Source organism: Mauremys mutica, chromosome 11 (genome assembly GCF_020497125.1).
Source record: "Mauremys mutica isolate MM-2020 ecotype Southern chromosome 11, ASM2049712v1, whole genome shotgun sequence".
NCBI lineage: Eukaryota > Metazoa > Chordata > Testudines > Geoemydidae > Mauremys > Mauremys mutica.
The window spans coordinates 21,821,199-21,841,725 of NC_059082.1; the positions used below are offsets into that span (position 1 = coordinate 21,821,199).

At 41.2% G+C, this 20,527-nt stretch overlaps 1 protein-coding gene across 10 annotated transcripts in view; it reads right to left on the bottom strand.

Moving 5' to 3' along the window:
• Nucleotides 1-20,527, bottom strand: part of GLDN (gliomedin) — a 226,113-nt gene that overhangs the window by 114,744 nt on the left and 90,842 nt on the right. For 9 of the 10 annotated variants that reach the window (XM_044980976.1, XR_006572591.1, XR_006572589.1 and 6 more), the window contains exons 1-3: nt 10,166-10,523; nt 4,182-4,233; nt 1,389-1,406 (exon numbers count right to left, since the gene is read on the bottom strand). In XM_044980976.1, coding sequence (XP_044836911.1) covers nt 1,389-1,406; nt 4,182-4,233; nt 10,166-10,486 — 391 coding nt within the window. In that variant the 5' untranslated portion in view covers nt 10,487-10,523. Of the gene's footprint in view, nt 1-1,388; nt 1,407-4,181; nt 4,234-10,165; nt 10,524-13,807; nt 14,050-20,527 lie in introns of those variants that run through there. The other variant, XM_044980977.1, reaches the window with a different exon arrangement.

Below are 20,527 nucleotides of genomic sequence, written 5' to 3' on the forward strand. Positions count from 1 at the left end.
GGTGACCGGATCATCAAAATGAAAATATATACCTGACACTCTTTCCCCAATGATAAGCCTGTTCCCTCACTGACCCCCTTCCCACAGCTCCTAGGCTGGGACCTACCTCTGGTGGTGCTGAAACAATCCACCAGGCTCCACTTATAGCAGTCAGGGAGTGGCACCCCACAATTCTACCATCAGCTTCCTTTCAGAAGTGCTACTGTGGCTGTTTTCCCCAGGGGCGAGAATGGCTTTGCAGAGCCTACAGCAGCACCCCCTGCTGGGAAGGAATGGTGAATGTTGCTGTTGATCAAAAATTGGCTTGGCAGAATTCTGTTTGTTTATCATTTCAACAGACAATATTGATGTTTATTTTTAAGCATTTTTCCTATTTTATCTTGTTAATTTTTCAGAGTTGCAGGAAATTATCGGAGGATCAACCAATGCAGGGTTCAGACAATAATTATTTATAACAGTAGATGTTGAAATTCAAAAAATTAAAGCTTTAAGACCACTAAAGCACAAATTATCAATATATGTCAATATATACAAAGTGTAAATATCCTTAAGTCAAACTCTAATAAGTTCTGAAGCTGCATTTTTCTTACTTTCTCTATCTGTAAATTTGTATTATCACTGATGGAAATATTTTTTGCCATTGCGTGTTTAATACGATGAAATCAACGTTTACTAACATTTACCAATAAAAATCAAATCCTTCAAGTCTAACTATACAACAGCATAGGTGTTGCATTTTAAAACTCAAAATGTTGAGGACAGGCTGAATTTTACTGAAAATTGGGACTGTCTAGGGGAGGGAGTACAACAACAGGCTATCTGATCACTGGAAGGATAACGACACTGTATACCTCACATGATCATTGAGAGGCTAAAATTGTGAATGTTTGCAAAGCATTTTGAGATCTTCTTATAGATGCTGTAGAACTGCTAAAATTACTCTTATTCTCATTCTCCTGGAATAGCTAACAGATGGGTAGCAGTGGATTGGTAGGCAGGCCTGTGTACCATGAGCTCACCACACTCAGCCAAAACAAGAATGAATGGGAATGATTAGATGCGGAACAGAAATATCATAAGAATAGGCAGAGAGGAGAGCGAAGTCTTTTTTTCTCTTTGGCATAAGAATTACACCCCGGGTCACATAATACAGTCAGGCTACAAGCACTTCTAGATGTTCAGCATCCAAATATTTTCTTATTAGTCCTAGGAAACTTTGGTTCATAGAATCAGGGACACTCTTCAGGAAACGTGTTTTTTGATTCATCCCTCTCTCACACTAACCTGGAGATCGCTTTGTCAGGGGTATGTCTTTATACAAATATTTTTTAAACCACCAAGTGAATCAACATCATGCCTACAGTGTTACAATTGAAAAGGTATCTTACCTGGGGAGCCTGGAGGGCCTAAACCAAAAACAAGCAAAAGAACACGGGAAACAAAGAGAAAAAATGGTGAGTGTAACTTGGCAGCTCAAGTAAAACCCACATTAAACTCAGCTGATTAGCATTAGACCAAAACAAGACAGAAAAGAACTTTCAAACGTCTGCAGAGGCACTTATGGGTTTAACTATTTTGTATTAAAAGTAAGTACTGAAGCATTAGTGCAGATCCTGACAGACTTGCTGTATAATTGCTTGTGAGGATAATCTTTCAAAACACCCACTTTATATGCCAAGCCCAGTCATTTCTTAAATTTCCACTGATACCAATTTGACAAAGAATGGCCTCTGAATTCTCAGTGCTATTGAATAAATTAATCAGGAGACAGGTGTTTATGTGCCTTTTCACTAATACACACCTAAGTCATCCATTAATTATTTGTTAGTCTCAAATGAATTTGTTAGTCTCTAAGGTGCCACAAGTACTCCTCTTCTTTTTGCAGATACAGACTAACATGGCTGAAACCTGTCATTAATTATTATTTTTACATTACTTAGTGCCTCATAAGGAGTTCTCTAAAGCCTTGGTTGTGGTAATGGAAGAACAGGTCTACAATGTCTCAGCTTAAACATTGCAAATGTCATGAGAAATTTTTTTAGAGAATATCCATTCCAAAGTACACACCTTCCTGGGTAATCAGCAAGAATTCAGAGGTTTGAAATAGGATGGTTACATATTTTCTTTTCTCTAATCCGCAGTAGCTATGGCTAAATAACAAACAGACTCCTTTTACTTGTAATTGTTCTCTGTTCGGGATTGGATCTGGTTGCCTGTGAAAGTTCATTATTTGGTAACACTAGAAATTGGATTCACTCTAGTAATTCAAGGGATATGTGTAATACAGGACATTCCAGTGGAAGCTATCAAAGTCTGTTCTGTATGTGACTTGAACTACATTGAAAACAAACCTCCATTAGTGTATGCAGAATATTATCATTCATTTTCCATGGAAGAGAATTTTAGAGCCCATAAATTAGGGTAGCTTTTACGATGTATGCTAAAACCCCTTTGCCCTGCCAGAGCAATATACAGGGGCCTTACCATACATGACTTCCATGCCCATAATTCTCATGAGGCAGAAGTAAATGATTAATATTAATAAGTGGCAAATTATCTGTTCTATGCAGCTTCTGGTAAAACATACTTTTGTCAAAAACTGGGGAATGTTGGAAGATAAGAAGAGAGATTACTGCTGGGATTAAAGAACTGAATTCTCTGTACTAACATTTTTACCAGGGCTACAAAGACATTTTTAAAATATACAACTTTACATAGAAATTAAAGAAATAAACAGATCTCTGACACTAAACCTGACAATTTAAGGCATTAATGAAAAAGCTTTATAGGAAAAGTGAAGCACAGTTTAGAACAGCTCTAAACCTGCACTGACTTTTTAGTAATGCTGGTAGATGCCAGTTAATACCCTTTTCAGTCAATTTTCCAAGAAATGCCTGATTTTTTCAGCATGGACAATTTTTTTATTTAGTACTCTCAATTACTTTGTCATCTTGAACTCATTGAAGATGCTAGATGTCCTTTTATCACATAGATAAACAGGAAAAGTACTTGAAATGTAGCAAATGTAATGAAGACAGCTAATGTCTACTGTGTAGTGAGCTATTGTTAAAGCCAACGTTGGAGTGGGGTTTAACTGAGATGAAGATTCAGGGAGTGCACAGAAGGGGATTTAGCAGGCATGGAGTAGTGTGAAGTAGAACTCTGGAACCCAACACAAGCTGTACTTTAAGCTGTACTTGACAGTGGAGTTGTCTTTGTTCCAGTCAAATTTCACCTGTGCTTTCAAAAGGATTTTTTGTGTTTTGTCTCCAATATATCAAGGCTGGATCCATACAGGGGAAATTTCCCAAAAAATTCTAACTCATTTTGAATTCAGGTCAGTTAAACTAACATTAAACCCTGTTGGATCGGTAGTTCATACCAACTGCAAATGGCCTGAACTGGTTTCCAAACCTATGTGATTTACTCATTTTCAAGTATGTATATCAGCTCCAGCAGCTCGGTCTACTATATACTTTGGCTAGCAAAGCCAAGACAGAGCCCTTGGAGTAGCTAAAGCTTTACATTTTCTGGTTTTCCCAGACCACATGCAAACTTTTCATGCCTTCAGCCTGCCCCAGCCATCAAGTATTTTGAAATTCCTTTAGATTTCTGAGAAACCAACCTGAGAGGCTCATGCTAAGACCATCATCATCCTTCAGAGTCCACTACCTCCACTCCTACTTTAGCCGTGGCATTTTCTACAGTGATACAAGACCCGCCCTCCCACTGGGTTGTCCATCCCATGCTGATCTAGAATCAAGAGGCTGAGCTCCAGTCTTTAATGGTTGTATTGAAGATACCAAGATCTATTAAGTACCATTATAAAGATCCCAATTCTTTAATGAGCTCTGCAAGGGTGGACTCCCATGTAAGAAAACTATCTGGGAAATAAACATCCCCAGGTAACAATGTTATTCTGGAGGCTTTGTATATTCTTGTATTATTTACAATAGCTTGGTATTATTACTACTACTACTACAAGATTGCGTCTTTACCTTTTTCAAAGGAACATAAACCAATGATACTGTACATTTTTAATCAGATCAATAGTATCATTCCTACAAAAATTATAGTCCTACAGCCTATAATTATCTCAAGCCAATTTTTCATCCAAAAATTATTTCATCACCAAGCATACAGCATTCAGCATAATGCTATAGTAGTATTTGAAAACATACCTGTTAAGCATATCCCTTTTGTGCTGTTACATAAATCCACCATCACACGGACCTAACATCACAGAAGAATGTAAAATTCACAACAATGCACTGAGTTTTGGTTTCTACAGAAAGGACAAACAAAACCTCTCTCCGGTTCACTTTATTCTTCTGTGTGATTGCTGTGCAAAAAGCAGTTGGGAAAATTCTCTCTTTTACAATTACACCACCTTGTAGAATGTGAGCAAACTATTTAGGCCTTAACTTTGGCCTTCTGAAGACCCGCATATGTATTTGTAAATGACTCTATCTTTAGGAATCTGTGCATTGTACCATTTTAACATCTTTTTTTTTAAAAAAAAAACTGCATGGGCACATCTCTGAATGCAGTCAGAGTAGAAAGACTTACACCTTAGTTCACTTAGGTTTTCATGGCTCTCTATCTGAGATAGGTTATCAAAGATTATCAAGGCCGGCAGCAGCCAAATATGATTAGTGTTTAACTCATACATATGTCCATTTATGGGTCATTTTCTATCATGCAACATAACTCAACTTGCTTCCCGGATATATAAGGTGATCCCTACTAATTTCTTTACTTGACATAGTACAGAGCAGCATGTGAATTTGGAATTAGATTATTGGAACCTCATCCATTTGTGGCACTACAATAATTGGGGCTTTTGTTCAGATACTTGTAATTGAGAGAGCCACAATTCACCATCTCAACAAGACCATCTTTATAACAATGTCCTTAAGTTGTAGTAGGTATGCCTACCGATAAATTCTGGTACTGTATTTTTGTCTACATTTCTTTCTTTTTTATTTACTTCCTAAGAGTGAACATTGTACTAATACAGGGCTCAGCACTGTGAGATGATGAGTACTCTCAACTCCCAGGGATTTGAATGGCAGCTGGCAATGTTCAGCGCCTTGCAGAATCAAAGAGTCCTTATGTAAGTGCTAGCCAAGATTTCTGATCTAAAATATGCTTTATCTCATAATTCACTATACTTACAACATCTATCTTCAGATGTCACAAGTATCTTCCCAGGGTAATATAAAAACCACGGCATTCTCTTTTAAGTAGTATACATTGTCGCTGTTGTAGCTAAGTTAATTTTTATAAACCAAAAGATACAAAGGATCAAATTTCCAGCCTTCAATTGCGCTTGAGTAAAACTGTGCCTCCACTCAGCACACGTGCATTCATTTGTTTTTGCATAACCTTGTGTGTGCCCTTTAAATAATCTGAGGACATGCAACGTTTACCATTTGCACCTCCAAAACCCATTGTCAACCAACTGTCATTTAATCTGTTCTTCGGTCTGGAAAGTTACTGAAGCTAGGGGGTAGAAAATGCATGTGTCATGGGATCAGTAATGGGATATTTACTGCAGCTTTTGTTCTGTTGATTATTGTTTCAAATCCAGCCCACAATGATATTGACTAAAAGCTGTTGCTACTTGGCGACAGTTCTGAGACCTGTGTGATTGGTGACCTCCATGTAGTTCCTACTAGACAGCTGTCCAGGTCATAAAAAACAACCAATAAATTTAGTGCTTATTGGAATCCTTGTTGGTAAACTCAAGCAAGGAGACCAAGAATTCAATGGGTATGGAGAGTAAACTTTCCTCATACCACCAATAAGTCAGAGTCAAAGCTCTTTAGCTGGGGAGCATGGAGAAGTTTATACCACCATCTTCCCTGATGAACTTCTGCTGTGGATGGAGAATTTCTGTTGCCATGGCTGTCAATACAACCCTTTCCATCAGCTCTAGGCTCACTTTAAACTTGGTTTAAAAAGAAAAAGAAGAGAACGCCAAACACAGAAAGTGAGAGAGATACCAAGCTTCAAAGAGTTCTTCAACAAAATCAAGGAAATCATGACCTGATATTTCTAATGTAAAAAAGACAAGTCAAGTCAGTTTAAAAAAAAAAAGTATGAGGCTGTCTTTATAAATCATTTAAAATAAAAATTCAGGATACAAAAACAAAAACAATCTGGGACACAAAGGTGGTTTGGTGGGGAGGTTGTGTGTTTGTTTTGTCTTTTGCTTTGCTATGCTATTCACCTATCAGAACCACTGCCTTCTGATTTTTTGTCTCTGGATCAGGTCTAGGGATTCAAACTGGTAAAACACCACCCCTACTAGCTCACTGTCATCCACACAGAACACTAACTGAATGTTTTACTGCCCCATAGATGTTGCTGCTCAAGGTAATGGTCTACCTCAGAGGTTCTCAAACTGTGGCCCGCGGCCCACCAGTGGACTGCAAGGTCCATTCAGGTGGTCCGCGGATAGTTCCCTCTAAGGTGCACACCTGGGCAGCCGCACATGAGAGAATGAAGGTGCAGGCATGGTTCCTCTAATTAGGTGCCTGGACCCTGGAGAAGACGCACATCAGAGATTGTAAGGTGCACATGTAAGGTGAGGTGGTGGCCTTGGGGGGAGTAGGGGACAGGTGGGAGGGGGCAGTGGGGTGAGAAGAGGGGGTGGGGGGAATTTGGGATGTGCAGGGCTGCAGTAGCCAGAGGAATAGGCAACTTTCCCCAGCTTAAGCTGCCGGAGAGAGACGGCCTCCTTCCCAGCCTCAGCTCTATGGCTACTGTGGCGGGGGACAGAGAGAGAGACCCTCCTCCTCCCCAGCCCCAGCTTGGGGGCTGCCGCGGTGGGGGAGAGAGGGAGAGACCTCACCTCTTTCCCAGCCCAGGGGCTGCCATGGCAGGGAGAGAGGGCATTACAAAGGTAAGACTACTGATATTAAAATATGAGTTGAGTGCTTTTATTTGTAGAACAAAAAAAGGTTTTTATATGTATAGTGCTTTTATCCAAAGTGCTTTACAATAGTTAACTAACAGTACAAACAACATTTGGAAAGATCATTAAATGGTCCACCAAGACCCTCAGCAATTTTCAAGTGGTCTGCAAAAAAAAAGTTCGAGAACCACTGGTCTATCTATTTGATATTGCCATTATTACTCACACAATCAAGGCAAAGAGCACAACTGCCTGAAGTGCCAAAAAACACCAAGTGTACAACATCATATGACACTTTCTACTGAGACAAAATTTCCATTAGAGGCTCTGATTCAGCAAAGTACTAAGGACTTGATCCAAAGTCTATTTAAGTTAATGGAAATCCTTCTAATGACTTCAATGGGCTTTGGATCAGGCCCTAAAGTACATGTTTAACTTAAGCATATGACTCAAGCATCTTTTAAAGTATTTTTCTTGATTGTTTTTACCTTAGAAATATCAGATCTTGATTTCCTTGTCTTTGCTGGAGAACTCTTCATAAGGATTGTCTGCCCTGAGTAAATGGGACTATGCATGCTTCAGAACTTTGAGATGGGTGTGTGTGTGTGGCCAGTGGAAATTTTGCAAGAATGGGCCGCAGAGAAACAAATCAAAAGATCCTTCTGAGTATATGTGTTGTAATGATTCATGTATTATGTGATGCTTAGTTGTAGTGTATTTATCTACAGCTATCTAGAGTAGAGTTCTTTGTTTATTTTTTAAATAAGAAAGGGGCTTTCTGAAGGCCAATCCTGCAAGGTGCTGAGTACTTCTGCGAGTATCAAAACACCTTAAAATTCCACTAACATCAGTGGGTGCTCAACACCTAGCAGGATCAGGCCCTCTTCTTCTGCAGACCTGTGTTGACAATTAGCATGTGTTAATTTTTTCTGAGGATCTTTCAGATTCCAAGCTGCATTTCAGACCAGACAGAACAAAAATGTTCTTAACTGGCAAACATGCAAAGTAGATTCATTCAATTATAGTATTTCTCTTTCATTTGTACATCACTAAATAACAATATAAGATATTTCCAAAATGGTTTTAAGGCTACAGAAAGTAAAATGTTCTAGTAAAAACCATATGATCTTATGAAAAGGATTTCTTCTTCAATAAAAGGAGTTTAAAACAATGTATGCAAACCTGATCTTCCTAACATTTGTTCTGAAATATGAGAAAATAAAACATAAGCTGCTTAACTGCGCAAGTCTTTGTGTTTTGGACTTTTAATCAAGAACTTGCCACACAACATTCTGATGCAAAAGAAAAATCAAAAGTACTTCTGTTTAAAATGTCAAGCCAATAAACTTCAATATCATCATAATTACACACGAGTCACTTTATGCAAGTAATCTCATTAAATTCAGTTGTTATAGTGATAACATATACATAAATACAAACACCAATAGTTTATTAAGCATAACAGTGACCTCGTTTAGTGTGGCAATACTGAAAAACCTTACTTCCATAAGTAATCCTTAAAGTCATTGGGAGTATTCACATCAGTAAGGGCAGGGCTGGCTCCAGACCCCAGCGCGCCAAGCGCGTGCTTGGGGCAGCGTCCCGCGGGAGGGTGGCAGGCGGCTCCGGGAGGTCCACCGGAGCTGCGGGACCAGCGGACCCTCCGCAGGCACGTCTGCAGGAGGTCCACTGGAGCCGCGGGACCGGCGACCACCAGAGCGCCCCCCGCGGCGTGCCGCCCTGCTTGGGGCGGCGCAAATCCTAGAGCCGCCCCTGAGTAAGGGAGCAGGGGTATCAGATTTGCCTTTTCTTGTTATTTTTGAGCCAGGGCCTGCAGTCCTTACTCAGGCAAAACTCACAATGTGTTTCCCACACGTTGATGGGATTTTTTTACTGAGTAGATACAGTAGAATCAGGCCCTAGAGCCCCTGTCCTAGAAACACTCATGCACATGAGTGGAATCCCATATTCAGGAAAAATTCCCATTAAAGTGTGAGAAATTCAGTGCCATTTTGCCTGAGAAAAGACTTCAGAATCTGGCCCAACAGTAACAAAGGGCTAAATCCTGCTTTCCTTACTCATGCCACTAATCTCACTGATTTTAAAGCTTGCTCAGTGAATAAGGTTGTGAAGGAATGGGCTGCTAAAGGGATGACTAATATGCCTAATAGTAAAAAAGTAGAAATGTGTGTGACTGTAGTTAATTGTTCTGAATTGTACAATGAGATTCAAACTAGTGGTGTAATACAAGGGTGAATTTAGAATGTTAATTTCCTGAAAATTGTCATTTTATTTTAATTTATTTGTAAAGGTCTCTTTTTTTATAACTAGTTTGAAAGCTTCTTGTAGTATTTTAACTAAATCCAATATTGCACTTTTTAAATAAATAATTAAAATAGCCGCCTCTTTCAGGAAAAATTGGGAATCCTTTCAGATCCTGTTAAGAGCTGTTGCTCTTATTTTGTCTGCAAAATAATCATCTTAAAAAACTTTAGTTACAACCTGTAAAACAATATAGTCTGTTTTATGGATTTCTCTGCCTTAATATTTGCAGTCTATAACCAGTGTTAGTTTTTGATGGAAACTAGACTGAAGAAAACATTGGGAAATATCCCGTAGGGAACACAATCCCTGCAGGGGCAGGGGCTGACCAAACGGTCTTTTCTCATCTCTGACTTCCCTAATATGGGAAACAGATGAGATTTGCTTTGCAATTTTGTAAATTTCACCTGCTTTTTCAGATTTGGGAACAAAGATGGAGAAAGATTTTAAAGGAACGTCCAAGGGACCTGCAAAAGCCAGTGGAATATTAGGGGGATCATTAAGGGAACATGAAACCAACTACTACAAAGGCCATAGGTGCTGGAGGTGGCTTAGGCTACCTGTGTGACCTGGCCCTAGTGCAGGGGTCACTTTCTCCTCACTCACACATGCACAAACGCACACACTTTTCCTGAGACGTGAGAAAGTCCCACCACTCTTCACTTAAGTTTCATGTTAACATTTATTTCTTAAAACGCCCTCCAATACGCTGGCGAATTTCACCAGTCAAGTTCTCCCGCCCAGGCCAGCACTTGACCCAGGTGCTGGTGACTCAGCCCTTCCCTTGGGGGAGGGAAACAGCCATGTCCTTGGGACTCCGGCGTGCGCCACAGCCCCTGTCTCTTGGGGGACCCTCTTATGGCCCCCAGCTCCTTGGAGAAGCTCTCAGGGCCCAGCCCCTTGCCCTAGGGCGCCCCCTACCGGCACCATGGAGTAGGTCATCATCATGAGCAACTCCTCGTTCTCGGCCCGAACGTGGCCCCTGGCGCGCGCTCCGCGGTGGCTCCTCTTGTGCCGGGCGGCCCCCGGGGCCGCTGCCCCCGGGGCGGTGGGGCCCACGAGGGACCGCAGGATGCTGGCAGTGTCTCCCCCCTGCGGCCGCGCAGCCTCCAGCTCCCGCAGCGCCGCGCTCAGCTCCCTCCACTGGCCCAGCAGGAAGAGCGTCCCCGCGGCGCTGAGCGCCGAGAGCAGCCCCACCGCGGCCAGCGAGCAGCGCAGCGCCCGGCCGCCGTCCCCCGGCATCCCCGGCCCGGAGGCGCGCTCGGGCAGGATCCGAGCGGCTGCGGCTCCCCGGCGCTAGCGGGCAGGCGGGGGCGGAGCGGCGCTGCGGCCAGGGGACTCGCAGCCTGCGGCTCCGGGACTGGCTTTATGGCCCCGGGCACCGTGGGCTGCTTCCACCGCCAGCCACAGAGCCGCCGGGGTGACGAGGCGGAATGAATGCGAGAGGCGGGCGCCGCGGGGACGGGGAGCAAGAGGCACGGGGGCGGGACACGGGGGACCTGGCCCGGGGCAGGGCGAGGGACACAGGGGCAGGGACACGGGGGACCTGGCCCAGGGCAGGGGACACGGGGGACCTGGCCCGGGGCAGGGCGAGGGACACAGGGGCAGGGACACGGGGGACCTGGCCCAGGGGCACGGCGGGGGACACAGGATACCTGGCCCTGGGACAGGGCGGGGCAGACAGGAGACATGGCCCGGGACAGGGCAGGGACACGGGAGACCTGGCCCCGGGGCGGGGGACCTGGGGGCAGGGGACATAGGGGCAGGGACACGGGGGACCAGGCCCTGGGGCACGGCGGGGACACGAGAGACCTGGCACTGGGGCAGGGACATAGGGGACCTGGCACTGAGGCAAGGGACATGGGGGCAGGGACACAGGGGACCTGGCACTGGGGGCGCAGAGGGCAGGAACAGGGGGTGGGGGGGACAAGGACACAGGAGATCTGGTATATGGACTGGGCAGGGGACAAGGAGGAGGGACAGGTTTCTGGCACACACGGGATCAGCACACAGGATCCGAAAGAGCGGTTCTAGGCACACGAGGATCCAAGGCCCAGAGGATAGGGCAAGTACAGGCACACAGGAGTGGAGGGTCAGCGACTGAGAAGTGAGTATAAGGGATACAGCTGAGCTGACAAGGGTCAGTGAATCAGGCATAGGGGTTCGGGGTACAGAGAAGGGTGGATGCAGTTGGGAGATGAAGGAGAACAGGTACCAGAGTATGGGACAGAGGCTCAGGACAAATACAATCAGAGATTGGGGCAGGGAGCAGCAGCATGGGACAAGGTTAAGGGAATGAGGATGATGGAAAAAGATCTGGAAGATGGGCACAGTGCCAAGGGATAGGGAAAGAGGGGCAGAGGATCTAGGTTAGGACACTCATTACAACCTCTGGCTGAAATATTCATAGTGGGCATGTAAAATTATGAACGCAAAATCCCTGTTTACATTGATTTGTTTAGGTACCTAAAGTTAAGCATCCACTTTGAAATTGTTTGCCTTGACCTTTGCCCCTGAAAATTGAAATTAGGTCAGGATATTGTTATGGGAAATTGCAGGACAGCCAAGGGGGAAGACAACCTTTACTCCTTGTTGCCTCCAACCATGATAGACATTTAGGTGCTTAAGTAGACATCACTACTTCCACTGTCTGGGGTACTATTGTGCTTCTGGCCATATTATAAGGATAGCTGTATTACATCCCATTTTGCTGCTTGTTAAAATGATTCCTGTATATCTACAATATAATTTTGTAATTTAGAAAAGCAACTTGATGTTTTCAAAAGGTACCATTTAATTCACTAATAACCATTTAAATAGTGTTATGGCTGTAGAACTGGGCACACCACCAAAAGCCTTATGAAAATTCACTTTTTATGATCATAAATGAATTATTTTACTCCAATGTGCTGTGTGGGAGATATAAACCAAATTCTGCTCCCAGTTACCAATGTAAATCCCAGCGTACCTCCAGAGAAATCAATGGAGTTACTCAGGATTTATCAATGGTGTAAATCAGAGCAGAATTTGGCCCATAAATGTTACAATTTTCATACAAATCTCCAAAAGACTTTAACCCTTGAAAGAAGGGTTAAAACATCTAATTACTAAAGAAAAAATGTGTGTATGTATAAACACACGAGAGCACACACAGAAATTCAAGGTCAGTGCCAAAGCCACTGCTTTTTCCCATGTAACAATTATGCAGGTTAACCCTTCCAAAGAGTTTGCTAGCTTTTGGGGGTTTGTGAGACAACTTACAGGCCGAATTCACTTTCATTTACACTCCATTGATTTCAGTGGCATTACTCCAAATTTACATCAATGTACCTGCAAGCTGAATTTGGCTATATCACACACAGAACACAAAGAGATTAAAATAATTAATGGATGGTTATAAAATGTGAATTTATAGTCATAGCTGATGGGCTGGACAAATTTCCTCTCCCACTTTCTGATTAGAGAACAACCATAGCAGAGACTATCCAGAGCATTCACCCCAGATTTTATACCAAGCCTAGTGCTTGCTTTGCCAGGGCACGGAAGTTTAGCTAGTATTGTGTGGATAATCTTGCCATGCAGGAATATTAAATAAAGTTAATTGATTATGTATTAGGTTACAGCCTGGAAATGGGCAGAGCTGAGGTTATGGATCCAGAGCTGGAATGTTTGGTTCAAAACCAAATCAGGGCTTAGGGTTTGATGGTGCTGAAACCTGTAAGCTGTTCTTTAAATCAATTGATCTTAAGAACTCCCCACCATTTTAAATGGGAGAAACCTCACAAGAGGGGTTCCCTATTCTTGGGCAGAAATCTTATCAGAATGGCCATTTTCTGGAAATTTCAGCCACCTCTCAACCAGAACCAGAAAGCTGCAGCTTCAGATCTGACCTAGAATTTGAAACAACCCTCAAATGCCTCTGATTTTGGCTTCTCTCTAATAAAGGCAGTTCTGATCCAAAGCATTTCACATATTGTAAAGGAGCCAAGTTGGGGTGGGGTGGGGAACAAAAATACAGCTCCACCGTACTAAAGCCTCGTTATGTATAAAAAGCCCCAACATGAAAAACAGTTGGTCACTTCAAAAGTTAAGTTAAAGAATACAAAAGCAGGGATAATTTCCTAAATTCATTGTTCACATATGTGAGTATATGAACCCTGTAGGCAGGGTGAGGGCAAAGGAACTTAACTGAGGTCCTGAGTGATAAAATTTCCATTGGCTTTGGTGGGAGCAGGGATGGATCCTGGGTCTTGTTTACTTGACCATTAGGATGACTTTTTAATGTGGCTCTTTTATATAGCTGTTGCTCCTTCTTAGTTAGCTACAGTAGACAAGTTTAGAATTTAGTTAGTAATAGTGGCTTATTATCTATCTGAATATCCACCTGTCTACACCAGGGTCACGTCCACAGTGTCCAGGCAGCTTTCAAAAAAGTACTTAAAAATTAGGTCTTCTGTTTCTCTTCCTCCCCTTTCCCAATTAGCAGGAGTTTGCCACCTCCTCTCTCCCTCCTCATTCCACACCCATCTCTAAGTGAAAGCTAAGACAAAGAATGAGACTTACATTTCATTCTGAAGGCAGAGAGATTCAGGATCATACTGCTCTCTTTCATGAGTGAATTCCATAGACAAGGACCTGATGCCAAGAAGGCTCCATATCCCAAGCTTACAAATCCATTCTTGTGCTTGACAATTCTGTTGTTCCATGGAACACAGCTGTTGTAGGATGCTGTGGTCATGAAGAGGGAGGCAGTCTTGCAAGTAGCTCAGACATATTTCTGGTAGCTTGAAAAATGCCTTTTATGCCTGTTTAGAAAGTAGATTTGGAAAATCTGTTTCAATATATTTTGTAAATCCCTTCTACTTTATGGATTGTGGACCGGTTACACTATCACAAATCCTTCAATTGTGCTCATGATGTGTCAGACAACCACATTAAGTCCCCCCCTTTTTTTGAGCCTCCTCCATCCCCCCAAATGTGTCAGGATTCCACACACCTCAAATTAGCTGATTTTATTTTTTAAGAGAACCCACATGTACAGTATACAGTAAACTGTGCAAAATGTCAGGATAGAAGGAAAACTGCAACCACAGATGCTAAATCTCTTCACACCTCTTTGGGGGAGAGTGGCAGTAGAAACGTGAACAAAAGACATAACAATAAGGACAATCATTAAAATTTCGATCACGTTATGATACAGTATTGTCTGAGCTCTCGCAAGGCCACCGCAGATAAACCATTAATGATGGCATTGTACAGATAATGTCATGTGCAGCAGATATCTTTTTGTGGAATGAATGAATGGCGTCTCAGAGTGTCTTCTGATGATAGAATGTAAAATAGTGACATTCACGGCAACCATGACAAAAAAAACCTAAGTGAAGCCATTCAACTTGAATTAACTACACTGAAATTATCGTACGATTTTATTTACGTTTGAATAGTTTTTTGTGATAATGAAGATAGCAAGTAGACTTGTTTACTCTGTCAACTGATAGCCTCACCGATTATAAAAATGTACTGTTGAGCTTTATTTTGCTTATGGCATTAGCCTTGTGAAAAAGACAATACAACCATGAATGAAAATGCATAAAACAGACCCTGTCCTAAAGAAACATAATTTATAATTACATTGATGCAATAAAACCACTAAACATCCATCATAACAGCAAACTAATTAGAATTTGTCTCCTTTTAAGGCCATAAATGGCCCTACGTGGAACTGCATTCCAGAGATTGTATAACGTAACATACAATGATTCTTCATCTTTTATTGTCCATTTCAGAGTACAGTGACTGACTAAAGAGCATAATAATCATGAGCCACTATTTGGAGAATAGTGGAAGTGATACAGCATTCTGTTTATCCATCTGTCCAATTTTGAAGGGGATTTGGGTTTTATCTTTATTATGGTTAAACACTGGGGTACATCCTGCTCCTTGTGAACATCCCAAGTAAGGCTATGAACAAGGAAATTCCTTGGTTGTCAGAGGTATTGAATCTTTCCCCTTCAGTCCCAGGCTACAAGGCTGCATTGGATCTGTTCCACAGCTGCCAATATAGCATGGAATTTGCAAAGGCCTCAGTGGTTGCTGTGCCGCTCACATCACAGGGGACTTGCATTGTCATGGATACATTTGCTACACCTTGCCTAGAAACCTCACCTGGTGGAGTGCGAGGAGCCCCTACAGAGCACAAAGCTACAGCACATAGAAGAGTATGAAACCTCTGCATGGGTTCCCTTAGCCTTTCCACCAATAGTAGTAAATATTTATATTATGATAGTGCATGGATCAGGACTGGGGCCCCATCGTACAAAGGGAAAAGAAACAATCCTGGTCCTGAAGAGTTAATAGTCTAAAGAAAGCTTGGGGAATAGGAACAAAAATTGGCCCACTGTATTGCAATATCTGTAAACAGCTTTTAAAAATGTCACTAACTTAATCCATGGTAGATTGATTGCAATGGAAAATTCAATTCTGTTTACTCACTAAAACAGCAGAAAAAGTCTACAGTGGAAATTCAAGCATTCCCACAACCCCACACCAACGTACCATATGTCAGACTCCTGACTTGTACGAATCTCATCCTCTAAGAGTGAGAAAATTCCCCCTTCCTCCCCTCCCACACATTCAGTTGTTGGTTTGTAGAGACTGTCCAAAGAATGCTAGTAAGAGTTTCAGTTTATGTGGAGGGGATTCCATGGGGACCTTTGGGTCAAATTTTCAAAAGTGTGTGCTCAATTCACACATGCATTAGAATTTGCATCAGTGGAAGCCTGGCACATGAAAGAATGCTTAAATTTAGCCCATGTTCTTTAGGAACTAGACTGAAATGGTCAATTTAATTCATACAAGCCACAGATCAGCTGTCGTATCTGTCAAAATCTACCAGTGCAGCCATAGTTCAAACTAACAGCAAAGAGTTGAAAGGCTCAGTATCCTAATGATCATCCCAGGCTATCCTGTTCCCCTCAAAAATACTCTTGATTGCTCAATTATTGGGGCAGAGGATGGATGCAGACAGAGCAAGGCACACCATCTTGCTTAAATAATCCTCTCATATAGATTTTTTTTAATTGTTATTGTGCAAAAATGTAATTGTATATTTCAATTCATTCTACTCTCAGTGGCATACACTAGAAAATGGAGCAGGCTTTGTCTGACATAAACAATGCTGAAAGCTGAATTGAGTGCTGAGACAATTGAGGATGAGCTGCGTGTAAGATAAAGGACAAATCTTCCTCTCATGATGTTAATGGAAAAAATGAGCCTGATTTTTAAGCTAATCAAATTTTGCTCTCTATGTGAATTCTTAGAAATGTGAAAATATAAACCTTTTCACTGTACTCGTTAAGGGAAAGAAAAAAAGACTGCTGTGTCCTTATACCTTTCAATGAAAACCAATAGATTTGACTATATTATTATCTGCCAAGATGGGGATTCAACATGTGGATTGAACATACTTATTTTAGGATTCTCCTGCCGGCTGGAAGCTGTTTATGTGGATTGGACAAGAACATCCTTTGGATTCTGACAGATGGTGAAGAACAGATGAACTGTTCAGCAAGATGGATCAGCACCTCACCAAACACTGCTTGAAGCATGGTTTCTTGTACTTTTCTCTGGAGTATCTGGTCCTGGCTACTGTTGGTGACAGGACACTAGACTAGATGGACCACTGGTCTGATACAGTTTGGTGATTCCTGTGAGGACCATCATTGTCTTACTGTGGCTGTTACTTTGTTTTAAAATGTTAAAAGACCCCCTTCAGCATATGAGAAGGAGATTCCGAGTTTTGAATCATATTAAGTCCTGTTCTATTCACCTTGGAAGGAACCGCTCATGCATGTTTGAAATGTCTTTGCAATATTTATGGGACAGCTCCAGCAATAAGTGCATCTAATTCTGTACACATCTTCACAAATATGAAGTAATTCCAGAGTTTATATCAGTGAATGAAACTGATGTCAGAATCTGGCCCATTCCATTTCTGCATAGAGGAACTGAGCTGTTTAAATTATAGACAGAAAAAGGACAATTTTGGTCTTGTTTACATTCAGGAGAGATCAGTCTTTTCATGGGAAGAAACCACACATACCCATTTAAAATACACTAGAAAGATTCATAAGATTAGTATTTATAAATATGTATCCCATGATGCAAGACCTGAGTGGGAAGATGCTTACTGGAGAAAGCAGTGAAATAAATATCCAGACTTGTTGGCAAAAGGACTTGAACAATAAGAAATTCAATTCAAATGAAACGATGTCAATAGAAACATAAGAAATGCATACTTTTACCAAAACAGCAACCAATAGAAAACAAAGAAATCAGTGTCACAGATTGTACATTACACATTACTAGGATAAGTGAAATAAAGTACAGAAGGACATGACAGGAACAAACATCCAAATGTTTCACTATATAGGGTAACATCTAAAAAGCAGCAATTTTACATAAAGATAAGCCTGCTGTGGGAAAAAAGTAAAATCTGCCTACAGAACATCAAGTAATTCTTTAGCTAAGCAAATTGTAGGTAAAAACAAGGGCCAGATCCTTGGCCTCTCTAAAGTTCCCTTTGTGCCACTACAGCAGCATAAGTGGACTTAAAAGCTACCTTAAGAAACCAGCTAGGGATTCCTGTAATGCAGGGGTAGGCAACCAATGGCACGTGTGCCGAAGGCGGCTCACAAGCTGATTTTCAGTGGCACTCACACTGCCCAGGTCCTGGCCACCGGTCTGGAGGGCTCTGCATCTTAATTTAATTTTAAATGAAGCTTCTTAAACATTTTTAAAACCTTTTACATACAACAATAGTTTAGTTATATATTATAGACTTCTAGAAAGAGACCTTCTAAAAATGTTTAATTTAAGGTTTTGCGTGCCGGTAATACATTTAGAGTGAATAAATGAAGACTCGGCACAGCACTTCTGAAATGTAATTCCACTGCAGTCAAGTGAGTACTACCTAATATAAGAGTTGCAAGAGTAAATTAATACATACAGAGTCAAGGCTCAGCCAGATGCTATTTTGGAATAGCTAGTTTTAATGGTAGGTCATAAATTAATAACCAGAGTGATAAACAGCTTCTTCTAAAATAAAAATGCTTAATGTCTGTAAATAGGCACAACTTACACTGCACAAAGAAAATTACTCAACACCATCCCCATGTCTCACTGTCCTAAGCAAGTCATTAAATGATGTTTGAGGAGGACCATGGCTAAGAATCACTGAAAAACAGAATCAGTACACTGGCAGCTAAAGGATACTTTCCCAGAAGATTACACAGAATTCCCCCAAACAAACATTTGTTAGTAAAACCAAAGATGTATCAGAGAGGAAAGTTGATCCAAAGGGGAAAATTAAAAACAGAACCAATTCAAACAGCATGACTGCAACAGCCCATTCATAATCCAGGCCAGGGAAATAAAAGCAATTGATAAAAGCCTACGACACAAGATAAATCTGCCAAGATTTACTCACCACATCATTATAATAGCATTGGCAACTGAAAAAAACAGTGTCAAAGATGTGAGTTTTATAGCAACTATCAAGAAAGGTCACTGCTTCTTACAACGTATCCTTGCAATTAGGAGTTCAGAAGGTATCAAGAGACTCTGGGAGAATCCTTATCAAAGCCACAAGGCAGGAATAAATATTTAATATTTTTAATGAATACTGGTCCAGATTCTCTGATGTGCAGAAGGTGGCATAAAGCAGCCTTAAAGCTAGTTTTGACAGTGGAGGATTCCTGCAGCATAGGAAAATTCCTTAGTGATATAAAACCACTGTGGCAATTCTTATGCCACCACCCTACTAGCCACCAGTGTAAGGCTATAACCAAAGGAAAGGGGCTGTGGCCAGAACATCTCTATGCCCCATAGATCGCAGACTATCAGGAGGGTCCCTTGCAGCAATAGGCACTTGAGTATTAAGTACCCTTTGAGCTGTGCAGAACCCACCTTGAATGCAGCCCAGGATTTTGGCCCTTATAATTATTTAATCAAGAAGGTACTATACAAATCAACAAACAATTAATTATACCCAGTTTTAGTTCCCGAGGTATGATTTGGCAACAATCAAGGTATTTCAATCAATCAGAAAATTGCTGTGTGTTCACTTTTCCCGGACATTCGAGCAGTAAAATTTTACTAGCACCAATGCTAGGAGTACATTGAGTACTAAGTACTAGCAAGTGAACTGATCACAATCAAAACAGAGCCTTAAAAAAATTGCAAAAGAAGTGAGTCAGTTAAATTAAGATGATGTATAAATAAGTGAAAATTGCAGTTTGATCATAGAATGTCCACAAAAAGAAAAATTGTGTCATTAGACAAATTAGTATATTGTTATAATATATGTCATATAATTCAATCAGCTCAAGTTTGACCCCAGTAGATATCCTATGAAGTTATTTCATAATAAAAAGCACCATCCAAATAAAATGAAGGACAATGATGCAAAGATATAATTGGAGGACAGACAGACTATAATGCTGGTAATATTATTAAAGACAATAGTAATATCCTAAATTGAGAAGATCCATTTAAGAACAATCTAAAGAGCTTCTTGATGAACCGGTCCTGTTTTTGTCTTCAATATCTATTATGAATACCCTGGAAGTTGATCTTTTCATATACTCAGAAAAGTTATAGTTTCCTTTGATAACCAATCAAATAATAGTTGACAGCTAATGTAGTCATATTCAGGGCAAAGTCATCATGGACTTGTATGCTACATTAACTGAATGGTCGACTTGAGCTGATATATCACTGGATGTATCCACAGTGCTTGTTAACAGATCACTACTAACATGCCTCTTGGAATCACCAGACCAGAAAATTATATCACCAGATTGCTAATAATATTAATTATTGTTGTTAATATTACTACTACATAGCCCCTAATCAATCCCCATTGAACTAGACACTGTACAGACATGTAAAATACAAGACAGTCTCTGCTCCAAAGAGCTTACAGTCTTCCTTTAAGATAAGATGCAACAGGTGGATGAAGCAAATAAACAGGCATGGAGGAGTGGGAGGATGGGATAATGGTAATTTCAATATGTTTTTGCACAGAGCAGCTGTGTGCAAAATTTGTAGGCAAACATGCCTCTTGGATTTCTCCACTAAAGAAGGCACATTCCTAACATTACTTTTAAAGAGCCAGGATTCGCTACTGTCTGAGTATCCCTGAAAAAGTCGAGACTTGGGTGCTGTATTAAGAAAATGTTTTAGGAAAAAAAACCATTTGTTTCTTGGTCACATATGTCTTCA